Source organism: Acomys russatus, chromosome 17 (assembly GCF_903995435.1).
Source record: "Acomys russatus chromosome 17, mAcoRus1.1, whole genome shotgun sequence".
Taxonomy (NCBI): Eukaryota; Metazoa; Chordata; class Mammalia; order Rodentia; family Muridae; genus Acomys; species Acomys russatus.
The window spans coordinates 41,163,762-41,181,854 of NC_067153.1; the positions used below are offsets into that span (position 1 = coordinate 41,163,762).

The 18,093-nt window shown below is 49.1% G+C and overlaps 1 protein-coding gene across 1 annotated transcript; it reads right to left on the reverse strand.

The window, feature by feature from the left end:
• Positions 1 to 2,696: 2,696 nt before the first annotated feature.
• Positions 2,697 to 16,592, reverse strand: Tex33 (testis expressed 33). The gene is made up of 5 exons (XM_051159335.1): positions 16,538 to 16,592; positions 12,600 to 13,009; positions 10,654 to 10,798; positions 3,083 to 3,193; positions 2,697 to 2,894 (listed from the first exon to the last, which is right to left on the reverse strand). Exons 1-5 carry the CDS (start codon positions 16,557 to 16,559, stop codon positions 2,803 to 2,805), a joined length of 780 nt encoding a protein of 259 aa, XP_051015292.1. The 5' UTR covers positions 16,560 to 16,592; the 3' UTR covers positions 2,697 to 2,802.
• Positions 16,593 to 18,093: the final 1,501 nt, after the last annotated feature.

An 18,093-nucleotide genomic window follows, 5' to 3' on the forward strand; every position in this document is an offset into this window, starting at 1 on the left:
CCAGATCATAAGCTCCTAGGAGGGAGGGGCTGGGTCTCCCAGGTATGGAGCTTTGAGGAGCCAGTCCCTTCAGGCGTAGACTGTCTGCTGACCCTCTCCTCCATGGAGCGCTGCTCCAAGCTCTATGAGCCACACCCATCTCCCCAAATACCCCTTACTAGGGACACATACTCAACATGATGCCCTGAATGTTGTGCCCCTTATGGTCCATCTCAGTGACCCAAAGTTGTTCTGAGGTAGCCTTTGCTATGAAGCTTCTCATCTGAACCCATTCCTGCTGCACTTGTCATCACATTCTCCTCCATGGCCCCACACGGGTCTTGCTGTTTTTACTCTTTGCCCATAAGACAGCTCATTGGTCAGAGATAGCTTCCCCATCAATTCTCTGCAGACCATGATGCCCTGAGGACAAGGGCTATGTTGGACGTTGCAATGTAGCACCTAACAGGACTCTGTCTGTGGTGTTGGACACGTTTGATGCTGCTGCAGTGTGATTATCTTGTGGGATGAAGTGGCTTTGGGAATGAGGGTACAGTGCATTTGTTAGAGGTCTTGCCTCAAATGCATGGGTTTGATTTCCCAGTACCTCATAAACTGGGTGTGGTGGTACCTGCCCACAATCCCAGCACCAGGAGGTAAAGGCAAAGAGATTACAAGTTCAAGGTACTGAGACCCTATCTTAGAGAGAGAGAGAGAGAAAAGAAGAAGAAGAAGAAGAAGAAGAAGAAGAAGAAGAAGAAGAAGAAGAAGAAGAAGAAGAAGAAGAAGAAAAAACAACAACAACAACAAAGAAAGAAGAAGAGGAGGAGGAGGAGAACAAAAGAGGCAAAAAGAACAAAAACAAAAAGGAAGGAAGGAGGAAAAAGGGAGAAGGAAGAAAAGAGGGAGAAGGAAAAAAATGGAGGGAAAAGAAAGTTGTTAGTTGTTGATTGTGGGTTTGGGTCCCAGGCCTTATCAGTCTAGTCTGTGCAACTTCCTAGGCCTCCCCACACCTGCTTCCTGTTGCACAGATAACTGAGGACAGCCCTCAGCAGCAAGTGAAGCTGTGTGTGGAAAACAGCCGCTTGCTTCTGTGTCACAGCAGTGCAGGACCTGCTTTAATGCAACCCTGCATGAGTTTCTGAGGTGTCATGTGTCCCGGGCACACAGTAGCTACTCCACAGAGATGAGGTCCAGCTTCCCCAGCACCAAAGACCGACCTTGCAGAAAGGAGGTGTTCCAGAAAGAGGCTGAGCTGAATCTTTCACCTTGCACCTTGCACACACTTAGCTCGGTAAGTGTGAGGTGGGGTGGGATGTGGTTCCCCAAACTGCATTCCCTTCCCTGCATGCTTCACCACAGTTCCCTTGTTTTGAGGAGGCCCACAGTGTGCACCCTCCTCCACCCAAGTCTTCTAGTGACCCTGATGCTTCCTTTTCCTTAGGTTTATCCAAAGTGGAGTGACCACCATGGTGGCCTTCCATTTTGGCAGTCTTCAAGGTGCCCCTTGAAGTTCACTAGTGTCTATGGAGTCTCCTCTCTCAGTCTGGCCTTGGCCATGCTTTCTTGGACCAAGGCCATGGGGACATTAACCACCCATTTTAACACTTGCTAAACCATTGCATACCAAATCTGCCCACCTCGGATCTTTCATGGATGCCAATCACCATACCATGGAGAAGTCCAAGCAAATATGTAAAGGCCCCATAGAAAGATGGCAGACAGACAGACCTGCCTGTGGTACCCACAAGTGTGCTATCCATCCCACCTGTATCTATGCCATCCATTTCAGCTTTTGTGCTGGTCCCAGTTGTAGTATTTGTCCCATCTATGGTACCTACCCTACCTGTGGCACTCATCCAACCTGTGATGCTCACCTCAGTTGTGGTGACCAATCTTGTTGATGTATCCGTCCAAATTGAAATAAGCATCCCAGTAGTGGTACCACCCTAGCTGCAGTACTCATCCTTGCTATGATGCTCATCTCAGTTGTGTAACCCTTCCCAACTGTAGTACTTTTCCCAATTGTGGTGCCATTACAGATATGGTACCCATCCCAGCTGTAGTATCCTTCTCAACTGTGGTACCATGCCAGATGTGGTACCCATCCCATCCATAGTACCAATTCCTGTTGTGGCCCAGAGTTGGGTGGATTCTGGGAGGTCCAGGAAGACTCAGGCTGTGCTGAACTGCCCACAGTTCCTCTGGTTCTAGAAAGTCTACCAAGTTCATCTGCATGGCTTCCTGACCTCTCTCTTAGTATGTTAGGAATAACAAATACTCTGCCTTTATCCCCAGCTCAGAACAGTGTTTCCCAGGCAGCATCTCACAGCTATACCTTGTCATCCACCTCACTGACCCAAACGGACCCACATGCCCATTTCTGAGCCAATCACTTTGTGCCCATGAGAGCCCCATCATATCTACTCCTAGATTCAAAGAGACGGATGGCATGGACAATGTCTTTGAAGTCTGTGGTCTCATGTGGGAGGAACAGGCATCTAGAAACAATTCAAATCAGCTGCAGGCCCACATGCAGGGTACAACCTAGCAGTGGTCAGTAGAGGACCCGTCACCCAGGACACACTGGCTCAACTCCCCCGACTCTTCCCGAGCTCATGGAGAAAGGCATAAAGAGGAGAGGTCTGGGCATCCTGGCTGCTCATGGCTTCTGTCTTCCTTAGCTGTTCCTACAGCCCCATGCAGGGGTCCCCCATCCTGGCATGGAGAGCAACAACAGCACACAGGGGTGGGGCTCAGACCAGAGCCTTGCGCTCTTTATTGGCAGCACTCTCCTTGAGCTTCCTTCCAACGTCCTTTCAACTACTTGCCCCTGGATTTGCTCTTCTCTCCATATTTCTCTTCCAGCGCTTTCTGCAAGTTCATGTTCATAGCATTTTTCTGGTGCCACCGACCTGCAGGGGACAGAAGAGGAGCCATCACAGGAGCCAGCAGCTTCCAGGGGGTACGGACAGACCCTAGTGGCTGTGACCCATGCCTCTTCAAGTCTACCCGCAGGACTCCACCTCGGGCTCTGCACCGTGCAGCCACCCACCCTGCCCATGGAGGAGAGGGCCACCCCCTCAGGCCAGCTTCCACCTACCCAGCTCGTCCGTCTTCCTGCCATGCCAGTGCTCTTCATCCCTCACCGACTTCTCAATCACCTCCGGCGTGTAGGAAGCCTTCATGAGGCTCTTTGTCTCCAGAGGTGCGCCTGTCAGACACCAAGAAGAAATCCCCAAGTCACCGAAGGTTAATGCAGCCGGACGCCGTATATTCTACCCAGTTTCCTCTGTGGGCGGTGGGCATGGATGAGAAGGGGGGTGGGAGCGTTCAGCATGGCCTCAGTGTTTAACCTCTCCAAGCTTCAGACTCTGGGCATACATGAGGAGATGTGGTCTTTTCAGCCCATCCTTAAACTCAGCTTCCCCCAAACTCTCAGGACATGGAACGTAGACACATTCTTTGTCAGACTGTAGCATGAACGTCTTTAGCTCAGTTCCCAGGAGAATCCTTGTTTCCATGAACACAGCAGAACAGGCCACTGTTTACATTTTCACTGGTGGCATGCACTCCTCGGCTTCCCTGAGGATCACTCTTTGGTTGAGCTTGTAGTCCCCTGAAGGGGGAGTGGGAGTGGGGGTGGGTGGGAGGGGGCGGGGTTCCTCTGGCTCAAAACTCCAAACTTCTCCGGATTCCTTCCACAAGCTAGTTTCAGAATCCTATGCTCAGGTTTAGTCACAGCAAGGAATTCACACCTCTGACACCAGCCATTGTGTCAATCAGTTTCCCGTCACTGTGACAAACTGCCTGAGCCAAACAACTAAAGGGAGCAAAGAAGTGTTTGTGGCCCAGGGTTCCAGAGCTTTCAGTTCAAGGTGCCCATAAGGGTGTGGGAAGAGAGAAGCTCACGGAAGCCAGGAGACATGAAAGGTGCCACACACATCCAGGGTAGACACCCGCCACCCCTGACACACACTTAGTTGATGCCTCTGGAAACTGCCTCCCAGACACACCCAAAGGCCTGTTGACTGATCTTCTAGACCTCAGTTCAATCAATGTGACAGGCAGGAAAAGTACTGCACTAGGCCAGAGTTCTACACTGAACCATGCTACCAACCCGCTGTGTGTGTGTGTGTGTGTGTGTGTGTGTGTATGTATGTGTGTGTGTGTGTGTGTGTGTGTGTGTGTGTGTGTGTGTGTGTGTGTAGACTTACCAGGAGCTAAAAATAATTCCAGATGTTTCCTCAGAATTTAACAGGACCTAAGAATAATTCCAGACATTTCCCCAGAACTTGCCCATTGAATCAGTCTTCCTAGGAAGCAGGTGTCCCCACTTCACCGCTGAAGCACAGACTGAGGGAGACTATACAAATCCACACAGTTGGAAAGCAAAGAGCTGGGACAGGAAGTTCAACTTTGTGATATTACAACAGGACAATGTGGTGGACACAGCACCAAGAAGGAGACAGGAGAATGGAAACCGCCGCTATTGTCCTGAGACTGCACAGGATTTGTCTGCTGTGCAGCTAAAAATTTCAGCAAGAGCTAGAAAATAAAGAGGAACTGTGAGAAAGGACAAAAAAAAAAAAAAAAAAAAAAAAAAAAAAAAAAAAAAAAAAAATCTCATTTGGGGGGAAATAAGAAGAAAGCTCATACAAATTTTTAAAAAGCATAAGAAAAACACAAAGAAAGCATGGATGGACCCAAATACATCAGCAACAGAAATAAAACCTGACTTCGTTCATTGGTTACAGAGAACAGATTGTCAGAGCAAATAATTTCCAGGCCTATATTATTTAAAGCATACTTTAAAAAAGGACACAGGGAGAGGATAAGTATGAAAGGATAGAAAAAGATATGCTAGCTAAATGTCAGCTGAACACAAGCTGGCCTTGCTACATTGATATCAGACAAAATAGCCTGTAGCCAACAGCAGTAGAAAAAATATAAATAATGGAGGCTGGCACTATGGCTCAACAGGTATAGGGGCTTGCTGCCAAGTCTGTGACCTAAAGTCGATCCCTGGGACTCAAGAAAATTCGAGATTTAATATTTGCAAATTATGCTCTGACCCACCACAGGCATGCTATGATATGTGTGTGCCCACCTCCTCATATGCACATTTTTAAAATTTTAATGTGTGTGAGTGAGTGAGTGTGTGTGTGTGTGTGTGTGTGTGTGTGTGTGTGTGTGTAACTAATTCTCTGAGGTAGCACCATGGTTCTAACCTTGTTTCATTGCAAGCATCTGAGTAGATATGCCAAGGTCAAGAGAGAAATTGATGAGGCTGCTACCATGGGAAGGATTTAGAGGTTCGTCTTTCACTAATTAATAGATCAAGCAAAGAGTGTTAATAGAGACTGACAGGGTTTGTGCAGAAGTTATTAACAGGCCTCTCCTATTAGACAAACACAAAGCCTCCAGCCAAAAGAGGATTTGCAAGCTCAGGAGCAGCTCTGCAAAAGTAGCCTTGGGCTGGGCTGTGAAGCACGTCCTGACAATGTTCAAGGCTGCCGGTTGCTTCTCTGAGGATGATGCCATCAAGGTAGAAATCACTCTGAAAAGTGAATTTTCAAGTTTGGTGTCTATAGCTTGTAAAGCTTATGGAACAGAATGAATTGGAGGTTTGGTCCGAAGCCCTCAGCCCTGATGACAACTGGAGACCAAAGCCTTTGGACAGAACTTGAAAGCAGGCCTTTGGTGAGACTGTAAATGGTTAGATTTGAGGGTGGGGGTGATGACCTGCATAATTTAAAAGGATCATTTTGGCTTTTAAGATTTCCCCAAGGCAGAGATAATGCCCACTTCTCACCTTTCAGAATAAATCTAATTAGATGGAATTAGGGCTTACTTCAGGAGCTTATGCACTGCCTCAGAGTTAGGAGAAAACCACAACAGAGCACAGGTGGGCCAGCTGTACCCTCCTCCTCCCCCAGTTCAGGGAACCCCAAGTTTCTGTAACCCAGCCACAGGCAGTAGAGAGGGGTACAACCCCGAGGCCCTGAGAAGTCACACTCCCAGGCTTTCAGAGGGTGGGTTGTCAAACACCAGCAGGAGCAGCACCAAAAACACCTCCAAACATCAAAGAGCAGTGCTGGGGACATGGGGTGACAGTAGGAGCACTGTGCTTGGTTTCAAACCCTTGTCACACTTCAGCCTTTTAGGGGTCACCCTCTCCTCCTCAGGAATGCTGGCCCTGGGGGCAAAGCTCTTTCCAGTCCAAGCCAAAGCTAGACCCAGACTACTCAGGTACTTTCCATTGCTTTGGAGGCCCCATCTGTACTGGCTACACAATTCTAATTCACCGTGGAGTGTGTGTGTGTGTGTGTGTGTGTGTGTGTGTGTGTGTGTGTGTGTGTGTGTACTGGGTATCTTTATGTACATGGGTGTCCATGTGTACTCTTTGTGTTTGTGTGTATCTGTGTGTATGTGTGTGAGCACTTGTGTGTCCTTGTGCATGTTAATGTTTTTATGAATGTGAGTGTGTGTGCACTTGTGTGTCTTTGTGTGTATAGGTGTCTGTTATATGCACATGTGTGTGTATTTATGCATGTGGGGGGGTTGCGCATGTGTTTGTGTATACTTGGAGAGCAAAGGACCATCTTGGCTGTAGTTTCTTTAACTTCATCCACCTTGTTTTTTCAAACAGTGTCTCTCATTGGCCTGGAGCTTGCAAGATAAGAAGCCTGGTTTACTGTGAGGAAACCAGTCGTGTGATTTACTACATGCCTAGACAAATGAGAAAAGAATCCAGGCTCATCTAAAAGCCAGCAGTAATAAGCAGTTAGCAAACTCAATGTCCAGTCAGAATTTGAAAGGGTTAAGAAACAATCTAGGAATAGCAGGGCCCCTCCTAACCCCAATTTAAAACTCTCTTACAAGCAAGGAGGTCCTGTGGGGTGGCGGCACAGGCCCGCAAACCCAGCTACTCGGGAAACTGAAGCAGGAGGTTGATAAGCCTGAGGCTCGCCTGGGCAGGAGTGACCTCAAGGCCACTTAGAGTAACTTAGCAAGGCCTTGCCTCCAAGGAAAAAGAAGGCTCAGGCCGAGTGATTATCTAATATTCGTGAAGCCACCACTCAGCCTCCAGTAACAAACTTTTATATATACATAAAGATAAACAGATGATAGATAGATAGATAGATAGATACATTTATATTTATGGCCAGCTGACTATAATTATTCAAAAAGGTCCAGAGAATCCATAATTATTGGAATTATATGAGCTTCTAGGTATGATTAATATATAAAAATAAAAATATAAATGGCTGTGCTGGCCATGTAGCTCAGTGGGAGAATATTTACCTAGCTGAGGTTTGATCCCCAGCATTGAAAATAGGTAAGTAACTAGATAAATAATCAAATGAATAAAATGACTCTTGCATAGACTAGTAGCAAAAATATAAAGTGTAATGTTTCATTTATTTTTAAATTTTTTATTCTGGAGACTGACCCGGGGTTCTCAAACATGCTGAGTGAACGCTTTGCCACTTAGCTGTGCCCCCAGCCCCAGAGATTATCTTTTTTTTTTTTTTTCTAATATCATTTAAAATAGAGAAACACTTGGAAAGCTGAGGGTAAGAGAGTTACTCTTGAGTTCTGGGCCAGCCTAGACTATATATCCTCTCTCAGAACAAAGACAAAGAAAAAAAAAAACATTTGCAATGAATGGCAAAATAAGATATTCTTACCCCAAATTACAAAATGCTGAGGGAAGATTCTAGTGGGAGGAGCTGTGTAGCACACTGATAAATTGGTAACTGAATTAGTACCACACTGACAATTGCCCCTGAAGTGATTCATCGAGTCAACGTGCTCCCACCAAAAACTCAAAGAGGGTTTTCACGGAAATTGTCTAAGTGATCCTAAGATTGGCATGAAACAGTCAAGGGCCTAGAAATCCAGGACCTTGGTGGTGGTGTTGGATGCAGAAACTTGTGAGTTCCCAGACACCTTACAGTAAATAAGCGGCCACAGTGGAATACTAGACAGGTGGATGGAGACGGGAACCAGAGCCTCCCACACTTGGAAATCTGAGGGTGGACACCCGCTTGTCCCTGGGGGAAGATGGGACTCTGGGAGAGATAAATACTCCACACAAAGCAATTAGGAAAGAAGCCCTCTCACTGCCAACAGGAGTGGACCTGGGGTGGATTAAGGGCTTAAAGCAAGCCTGAGAGAGCAGAAAGGATTACATCCATGACTCAGCAAAGCCTGCTCCTCCTGGAAGGTTATGGCTCCACAACCAGGAAGCTGTTCTGCAGGTTGCTTGGGTCAGCTGCTTTGAAATCAGCCATAACGCCGCTCTCACACCCAAGTCCATTCCTTAGCTAGCTCCATTTGCTCAACTGCTCCATCCTTACACAATGCCCACACTCCTGTGCCTGGGGCAGAGCTGCCACATGCATACGTACAGGGCACCAGCCCAGAAACGTAGACAAACTTAGACCTGAAATGTCTTCCAAAGGCCCAGTGCCAAATGCTTAGCCCCCAGTTTCACACTATTGGAAGATGGCAGAAACCAAGGTGGGATCTACTTGGAGACTTCAGGTCACTGGATGGAGAGGGGGAACATCAATGGGATAATAGGATCTTGCCTACCTTTTTTTTTTCCTGTTTTCACTTCTCAATCATGATGTTCTTTCTGCCTCACCAAAGGCCCAAAAAAGCCAGAGGCCAACTGATCATAGCCTAGATGGCCTTCAAAACCACGAGCCACAATAAAGCTTTGCTCTATTTGTTGTTGTTGTTGTTTTGGTTTTTTATGTGTTTGCTTGTTTGAAAATGGGTTTATTCTTTTCACCAAGGCTAACCTGGAACTCCTGCCTCTGCTTACTGAGTGCTGGGATAACAGCCCTATAACCCCCACACCTAGTTTGCCTTTTTATGAGTTGATTATTCTGGGCACTTGTTACAGTAACAGAAGGCTAACAAGCACACCAGACCACCATCTTGGGTCCCTCCTGGATGTTTACCACTCTTCTTCATCACCATGCCTGTGTCTGCCTTACCCAGTCCCACCCCCATGACCCCCTCTCTGTGTCCTTCACCACCCTGCATTGGAGCAGTCCTTTACTCAAATTGAACAAACTCCTTTCCCTGTCTCCCACACTACCTTAGTCTCCTACTTTGCCCCAGAAAAAGACTTTCTAGGATCCATGACCCAGACTGCTCTCTTTGGCTTTTTTTTTTTTTTTTTCCCCTTGCATGGATGTGGCCACACCTCACTAACTCCCATTGGCAAGTGCCAAGGTGAATCCCAGTTGGGTGGACCTTGACACCGACACCGACAGTCACATGCTTAGAATGCTAGCAGCCCGAAGCCCTCATTCTGGCTCCAGTCTCCGAGTACAAGCTGCTCCCACCTAGTTTTCAGTTGCCATTTATATGCCAGTCAGTTCAGGAAAACCCAACAATGGACCCTTGTGAGCCTAGCCTTGTGAGCTGGCAGAAGCTGGTCCCTGCTCACCCCTGGCACATTTCCACTAGCCTCGGCTGGGTGAGGGGGGACATGGATTCTTAAGAACAGTATTCTCTTAGACTCATACACACATTTTTATAATGTGGTGGGTAAGAACTCTTTGGTGACCAGCGTCGAAGAGAAAGTGGAATCCCAAGCTCCAAAAGAGAGACAGCAGTTTGAGCAGGTCTAGCCTCTCTCCTCCTGTGTCATCTCTTCCTCAGGCTCAAAGAAAAACCCAGAAAAGCTCCCAATGCATGTCTGGTTCCTTGGGTGACAGGGACCCAAGCCAGGGAAAAGAGGTCTGCCAGACCCTGGGAGCCCTAGAGACAGCTAGAGGGAGGAGAGCCAGTTAAAGTGGACTCTTGGTGGTGAAGCTGAGCTGAGAAGGTGCAAGGAGGAACCCTGTATGCTCACTGTGTACTCCATATCCCATGCAATGGAGGATAACCCTGAGAATCCTGTTACCCCCCCCCCCCCAGGGACCACCATTTTGAGTCCCGCTTCTCATCAGATGACAAAGAGGTCTTAAGCTCTTGGCTGCAAGCCCAGCTGTGACATGAGCAGCTCATGGTATTCCTGAGCCAGACAGGACTGGACAGGGCCAAGGTATCCTTCTCGAAATGGTACCTCTTCAACCCACCTGTCTTTTCCCCTCAGGGAGTGTCACCACCAGGCTCCAGGAAAAAAAAAAAAATGAATGCCCTGTCAACCTCCTGTCCTGGAATCCTGCCATGGCAATAAGAGCCACACTGTCTTTATCAACCCAGATGCCAAAGGACGGGGCAGAGGTTCAGAGAGGTGGAGGTTTCTTGTTCACAATCATCCCCGGTTAGTGAGTGGCCAAGCTAACCTTTGAACCCAAGAAAGCTGCTATTGTCACTGTCACCAAAGGTGTCAGGTCAGGAGGACCTAGGCCTCCTGCTTTCAGACTAGGGACCCAAAGGTGTCCAGTGTAGGAGAGCCTCACTGCTAAGTGAGCTGAGTCACCTGCACAGTGAGGACACACCTGCCAAGGACTAGATGGTCCTAGTACTCCCATAGGACATGCCAGCATGGAGGATGCCTTAGGTGCTTGTAACATGTCTGTCTGTAGAACTGTCCCTTTGGACCTTAAGGCCCAGGTAAGGTAGACATCCCAAAGGCCATCTGTGCCCAATGTCCTGGGGACCACACATGCTCGCAACCCCACCCTTGCCTTTTAACCTGACCTTGAAACAAGTTGGACCGCATGTGGTAGCCCAGGTCATAGTAGTCTGAGAAGATGGAGGAGATTTTCACGGGGCTCTGGACCCTGCTAGGCCATGAGCTTGACCTCTTCTGGTTCTCAAAGATTTCACCAATGGCCCTTTGAGCCTAATGGTTGAGGCAAGGACAGGAGACAAGAGATGGAAAGGTAAGTATACATCCTCTCCCTCCTACCCTGCCGTCCCCACTGCAGACTGCAGCCCCCAGGGCAAGCTCTACATCCCCCACATTCATTCCCACCTCCCAGTGTTCAGACTTGAGCGATGGTTACAGTCTTACATCCACTGAGCCCCTGACCCTCAGGAAGAGGGGCTTCAGAAGCTGAGTCTGCCCCCACCATTTTAGAAAAATGAAGAAACAGGACTTTGAGAAGCCAGACTCCCCTAGTTCACACAGCTGGGGAACCCTAGAGCCCCAACTTTCTGCCTACTGCCAAGGCATCCCACAAGCCGAACTTCTTTGTTTACGCTGAGACCGATGATGCCTTCCTTATACCAAGAAGGAAACCAAGGCCCACAAGGTCAAGTCTGGGCCTGTGAGGCAGGAAACCTGAGTATGAGACCAGTTCTGACACAGAGTGAGTGGCTCTTGCCTTTGGTGGGTCTTGGGGACCCTCTGGGCCTCAGTTTCCCTACTTGTAAAACATGGGTGGAGGGCAGATCTGGCTAAACAGAAACTGTGTCTTCCAAAGGCCAAGAGCGGCAATGAGTGGCCACAGCTGTCTTCAATGGAGCATTGTCCTAACCCAGCCCCAGGGTGTCTTAAGGATAGGTTTGTTGTGCTTTGAGATAACAAATGAAGGCAAGCTGGGGAAGGCCCTAACCCTCACTTTTTACAGAATGGATCTACCAACCTTGTCGCTCTGAGCACCTCACATACAACACCTCCCTTGGTCCCAGTCACCCTCTGTTTAAGTGGAAGCAATAATCTCTGCCTTGCTGACCACACAATGCTGCTGCTCACACAAAGGTTGATATGATGTCTCAGGGGTCAGGAGAGATGGTTCAGTGGTTAAAAGGACTGGCTTCTCTTCCAGAGGAGGACTCAGGTTCAGTTCCCAGCAACCATGTGGTGGCTTAGAACCATCTATAATGGGATCTGATGCCCTCTTCTGGCATGCAGGCATATATGAATGAGCATAAATAAAATATTTTTTAAATCTTTTTTTAAGTGTTGCAGAATGCCAAAGTAAGAGAGGAGCTTATCCTTTGACTAAAATTGGCAGGTGAAATCTAGTTCAAAGCAGGTGGAAAAGAGTGCCAAGATCGATTAGTTATGTCTGCCATGAGTAGGGCTAGGAGACTTGTGGTATACATGCCATGGATTTAACAGCCTGACCAGTTTGGGTACTCTGTTTTGCAGATCTAGAGACTGAATAAAGCTGGAGACAGAAAGCAGATTAATGAGTCACCTGGCCTACAGAAGTTAGAGCGACGATCCAAACCTGGCTCTCTGAGATCCAGCATGCACAGACTATCCTCAGATGCTGACCCCCTTAGGGGATGTTTTCAGATTGAAAATGTCTAATGCAAACAACAGACTTGTAACTGCAAACTCAGCAGCAGCAGCACCTAGAGCTGTCAGCCCTTTGGGGGACCCTCATCCCACATGGCTGGGTACGTGTGGTTAGCTTACTCAGCCCCTCTCACCTTGGACTTCCTATGAAGTGGGAGTAAAAACTTCTCTCTTCATAGTTGTCACACACACACACACACACACACACACACACACACACACACACACACACGGTTAAGACAGCGCCCAATGCCTAATGAGTAGCAGGTCTCAGAAAATGCCACTTTCTAACAGTATGGGGACCCTTTCCAGGAGTAGGTTTCATACCCCCTCATTAAAAGTCTCCAAGATAACCCTCTCCCACCCTTAGTCTCTCGCATCCCTGCTTTGTCACCTGTTCCTCGGAGATCAGATGGTCCACCACCTTGCTCCCAAACTTGTGACGGATGTTTTCAGGAATGACGCTGTCCTTCTGGCTCAGAGGCTTCTGCTCTAGGGTCCTGGAGTCCCGGCCTTCCTCCCCCAGACCTCCCTCTTGGAAGGTCTCCCTGGCCTCTCTCGAGCTGTATCTGGATGCCACCTTCTTCGGGTCCTCAGACTGGGAGCTCATGGCCAGAGAAGTCCTGCTGGTAGGAGTCGGTAGTGGAGGTGGGATCTCCAGGTGGCCCTGGCCCAGGGGGCTGCCTCGAGGGCTCTGGGAGAGCCCTGAATGGTACTTGAATTTGGAGCTGTCCAAGGGGCTGTGGGCAGCTCTCCAGGAATCGTCCTTGTTGTCTGGGTGGGTCCTTGTCAAAGTGGTTGTACCTAAGCGGGGGGGAGGAGAGGTAGGAAGGCACAGGACGGTGTGAGAAGCAGAGGCAGGAAAGGTGACAGTGGGACCAGTGGAAGGGAAAGTAGACAAAGCCAGAGAGACAGAGACAGACAAGGAGGTGGAATAGAGAAACCACAGAATCCCATGGCAAGGTAAGAAAGGAGAGATGAGGGGACAGAGGGAGACCAGTGGGCCAACCTCCGCAGGATAGTGTTGTTCCCCCCCCCCATTAAGGCTGTGGCCAAAGGGGCTGTGACTCAGGTTTGTGCAGCCTTCATTAGGCCTAATTGCATTAAGCAGGAGATGCAGCTTCTCTGAGCATTAGTGTCCCCCAGCTCACTTTGGTTGGTTCCCTTCCTCACTTTGAACCCCAACAAATCATTAGATGAATCCAGTAAATATGACGATGGCAAAGATGGCTCTCGGCTTGGCCAAATTTCAGGTGCTGCAGGGAGCCAGGATGGGGTCCGAGATTGGGTCTTTGCCCCCCCACCCCCACCACCACGTCTTCTGCCTTCCATTTTAGCCACCTCCCCTAGATCTCAGACCCACTAATGGCTACTGTTCTCATTCCCACTTGCATCACCCCAAAACTCCTGCTGCCAAGGACGGCTGCTGCTCCCAGCCTATGGACCTCCATTCCTCTCATGCCTGGCTCAAACAAAGGGCTGTTGCCTCCCTCCCTATTTACCCTAAGACACCCTGCCTCTCAGCATCACTCAGGCTGGTCTACTACCTGGTGGCACTCCCTTCTTTTGTACATTTTTTTTAACCTTTTTAGTTTTATGTAGATGGGTGTTCTGCCTGCACATAAGTCCATACACCTCAGGTGTACAGTGCCCACAGAGGATAGAAGAGAGTATCAGATTCCCTGAGACTGGAGTCAGGACAGTTGTGAGCCACCATGAGGGTATCAATACTGCTGGGAATCGAACCCAGTTTTCTGGAAGAGCAACCATGGCTCTTGACTGCTGATCCATCTTTCCACCCTCCACCACTCCTCTTTCTTAAAAGTGAAATCAGACCCTTCAAGTGCAGACACCACCCTCCTCTCTTCTCCCTTACATCTCCTGTTACCGGCCCCAAGCTGGCTGGCCAGGGCTCTGCTCAACACCTGACACTGTCCACACAGCCCTGGCTTTTCCCTTTCTACCTCAATGTGAGCTCCACAAAGCCTTCTTTTTTCTCCTAAATAAGGGGAGAGGGTCACACAGGTAAAGTCCATGTAAGGGGCCAGTCTCAGGCATTCCTCAATATTCCGTGATGGCCAGAACATTTGAGTCCCCCGGTAAAGGAAAACACAAACAGGTGGCTGAAGAATATCAAAGCCCATGGAATAACAACACCTCATCCAAGCCAAGACAACCATCTCCTCTCATTACAACTACAGGCTGTATGTGACAATTGATAGCCATGGATGGAGCTAACCAGGAGCATTTTCTCTAAGCGGTATGGTGATATGTCTTCCAGTGCATGTGGCGTGCATGAGAGTCCCCAATGGTCCTCACAGCTTGCCCTCATCCTTAGTCCCAGGAGCCAGCTGGAAGTACTTGGTTAGCTTCCCGCCCTTAAATAGTCCAGAAGAGTCTCTCAGTCTACAACAGGCAGTTTGTTTTGCTTTTGTGTATAAACGAAATCAGATTTCATGCTGCATTCTAACTTGCTGTTTAAAAAACATCTCTGCACCACAGGGATCCGGTCCGCACCACGGATGGGGCAGGGGGAATGTTCCTTCCTACTTTCACAGACCCTGGCTGCTGCTCCACTGCTTCGCGGTCACCAGTCAGGCTTTGACGACAGGCTGATGCAAACATCAGGTTTCACCATTGTCAGTTTCTTGCCCTGTTGAGAGCCCTGCTCAGCTTTCATGAGGGGTAGTGCCAGAACCCTGTGCCCTACTGGAAGTGGGGTGGGTGCTTCCCCAGGGAGAGAGACAAAGAAAACTGGGTTCTCTTCCCTTCCCCCCAACTTCCTCCTGACTGTCTTACTCTACTCTGTTGTCCACTCTGTTGTGTGTGTTTATCACACTCAAAAGTCAAAAAGAGAAGCTGTGTCCTGGAGCCAGGTGGCCCTACTTCCCTCCTGGGATCTGACCAAAGAAGACAGCCTAACAGTGGGGCCTCCAGGGACAACTGAGGCTGAAAGAATAGGGGTTGAGGTAGAAGGAACAGAATACACTGCACCTGCCTCGTCAGCTGAAGCATCACCTACCCCCAGGAAGACAACGTCGGTACAGGGGTGAACTTCACACTCCACCCTTTCCTAACCCAAGGTTCAGGGATACCATGCCCCCAGCCTACCCTCCTGGCTGCCTTATCTGCTGAGTCATTATGAAGTAACAATAATTTCCTAGACTTCTGCCACCCTTCAGGGTTGGTAGTACTTCAGGCCTGAGTACGTCCTGTATTATTGGGCTCAGAGAGCAAAGGTCATTACCTTTGTCCACTGCACACCCTCTTCCTACTTGTGTCTGGCAGTGGGCCAGGCTCTGTGGTGACAAGAAGGGGGCAGAGTTCTTGGATGGATAGATGGATGGATGGATGGATGGATGGATGGATGGATGGATGGGGGATGGGGTGGATGGGTGGGTGGATGGATGGATGGATGGATGGATGGATGTGAAGGAGGGAGGGAAGGAGAGATAGGTAGGTGGATAAAAGGATGAGGTGGGATAATATGGGTAGATGAATGGATAGATGGATTAAAGAATATCTGATGTGCCCTTGCTAAAATTTCATTACACCTCTAATCATCCATTTGTCAGTCAAGTAGGCAGAGTAAGGCCTGCTTTGTTCACTATTGTGAGCAAGGAAGGACCACGAACAGTGTTTTCTGACTTTGACCTTTATATCAAAACGCCCCTCACACTCACTAAAAGTACAAATTCCTGAGTCAGGAAGTCCAGGAAAAGCCCAGAAATCAAGGACATAAAATAGCTCTTGGGGTGACTCCTGTCACTGGGAAGCTTGCTGCAGGAATAGCCTGATGCTCCCGGTACTGTCTTCCTGTTGTGCTTGCTACCCCTCGCTAACCTGGGTTAGCATTCTCAGAGCTGAGCTGGCTCAGCCACACCTGAAGAAGACTCCTTTCTTTTCCCAAGCCTGTCATCTCTTCTCCGCAGTGCCCAGAGCATAGATGCACACCCCTCTTCGCCACTAACCCCAGCCCATATGTCATCCTGAGCAGGGTTCAGCCAGGCCTGATATACCCACAACTCCTAGTAGTCCCACAGCCCTGCATTTTGTAGGTACATGGGAGTACCCTTTAACAACCTAGCCTTAACCCAAAGATGCTGGAGCCCAAGAAAATATTAAGTCAGAGCTTCTAGGCCTGGAAGAGGGAGGGCTAAGCAGCTCTTTTCTCCAGTTTTCTTCTGTGCTCAGTGTCCTGGGTCATTTAGGCCATGCCCTCTGGAGGTCTCAGCAAATGAGGAGGTGAGCCACGCACCCACCCACCCACCCACCCACCCCCACTCCAAGAAGCCAGTCTGTGCAGGTTATGTTCTCATCTTCCCATCCTACCTTGTCGGTGGTCCAGCTCCATGGACTCTGGCTCTGGGACCCACGATTTCTGAGCTTGGCCCTGTAGACAAAGGAGTGCACCCTGAATGGTCTCAGGTGACAGCTTCCATAAAGGATGACAACTGAGAACTATCAGAGAGGCCCCAGCGATCCAGCCAGCCCTGACTGGGCTCCCTGTGCTGCAGCCAGCTGCCGCTGACCCCAGTACCACCTGCCATTCACCAGATGCTACTGGCTAGCCAAGGCCACCACCCGGCCTTCTGTGGCCTTTTCTCACATAGGCACATCACTGAGATTCTTACCCTTTCCTGTCTCCTACCATCTCTTCCTCCTCTCTTCCACCAGTTCCAGGGGGCCCTGGCTATGGGCCTCAGCCCCCTGCTCTATGAGATCTCTTTTATTTCTTCAAATAGAAAGCTGTTATCAGAAGAGGCGCACACTTCTGCGTTAATGCCACTCTTCACAGATGCTTAGAGAAAGCGTCTAGTGATTTGTTTCTTGATCAAACTGACATGATAAAAGTGATACAGTCACTTCCAGGATTAGATTCACGGCATTTGCTCTGGATCCTTCATTTGGCTCACTCTGATAAGCCATGTGTGAAGTTGTCCTATGCAGAAGCCACTTGGAGGAGGATGAGGCAGCCTCTGGCTGGCAGTTCGTGAGGAGCACAAGCCCCAGGTCCCAGTGACCTCGAAGAACCAAGAGATCCCTGCCCCTGGAAGAACTTGGAATTGTATCCTCCTCTAGCTGAACCTGAGAATGTGGCCCACGTGACATTACATCCTTGGGACCTGGCCCACCGTGTAGCAAGCTGTGGCCATCGGTGGCCCTGTGTCATGTCTCCCATGCTCACCTGTGCTCTGCATTGTTCTTAAACTGACTCTAAGAAGGAGCTAGAAAACTGGCCAACTGGAGTGCCCAGCCCTCAGACAAGAGGATGCCACCCCGAGGAACCGCCCCTACTTCTGGTGCAGGGCTGGGGGTCCTCAGCAAGGTGCTCTACTCAAACAGTAACTGGACCTTATATCATTGCCTCCCTCTTTCCTGAAGTCCTGAGACCTTACATGTCTGACTTCTAGGTCACTCAATAAACCCACATTTTCAATAACCCCAACACATCTCTTGGGCACAACTTCTTCCTCATGGAAGCTTCCTAGCTTGAGCCTCTGTAGCCACAGCAACTGTGAGACCCTAACTTGTGACTTTTGAAAACTTGAAGCCACTGTACTATCTGATCATGTGTCACATGGCAATATCTCACCAACACACATTTTGATACCAAGATTGGGGTGATGCCAGGACAAGCCAATGAGATAAGGGGCAAGATTCTGGACCAAGCAATGGGAACACCTAGGAGAAGTTTGGGATTCATGGTAGGAAACGTGTTCTGTTCATCTCGGAATCAAGAAATGAATGCTGCTGTCAAGGGCACATTGAGCAGTGAGGCACCATCAGGAGAATTTAAAGACGTGCCTTGGCACCCAGTGGCAAGAACTCAGGGGCACTGTGGCCTTCAGAGATGTAGAAGGAAGGTAGAGGAGCTGCAAGCTGAG

What these genes read in the sequence shown, in the direction of transcription:
- Tex33 (XM_051159335.1), bottom strand. Translation starts at nt 16,559, where the DNA reads ATGGAGCTGGACCACCGACAAG. An exon ending in GCGGTCCAACTTGTTTCAAG is followed by an intron (nt 3,194 to 10,653) that starts GTCAGGTTAAAA and finishes GGTGTCTGACAG; the next exon opens with GCGCACCTCTGGAGACAAAG. An exon ending in CAGGAAGACGGACGAGCTGG is followed by an intron (nt 2,895 to 3,082) that starts GTAGGTGGAAGC and finishes TGTCCCCTGCAG; the next exon opens with GTCGGTGGCACCAGAAAAAT.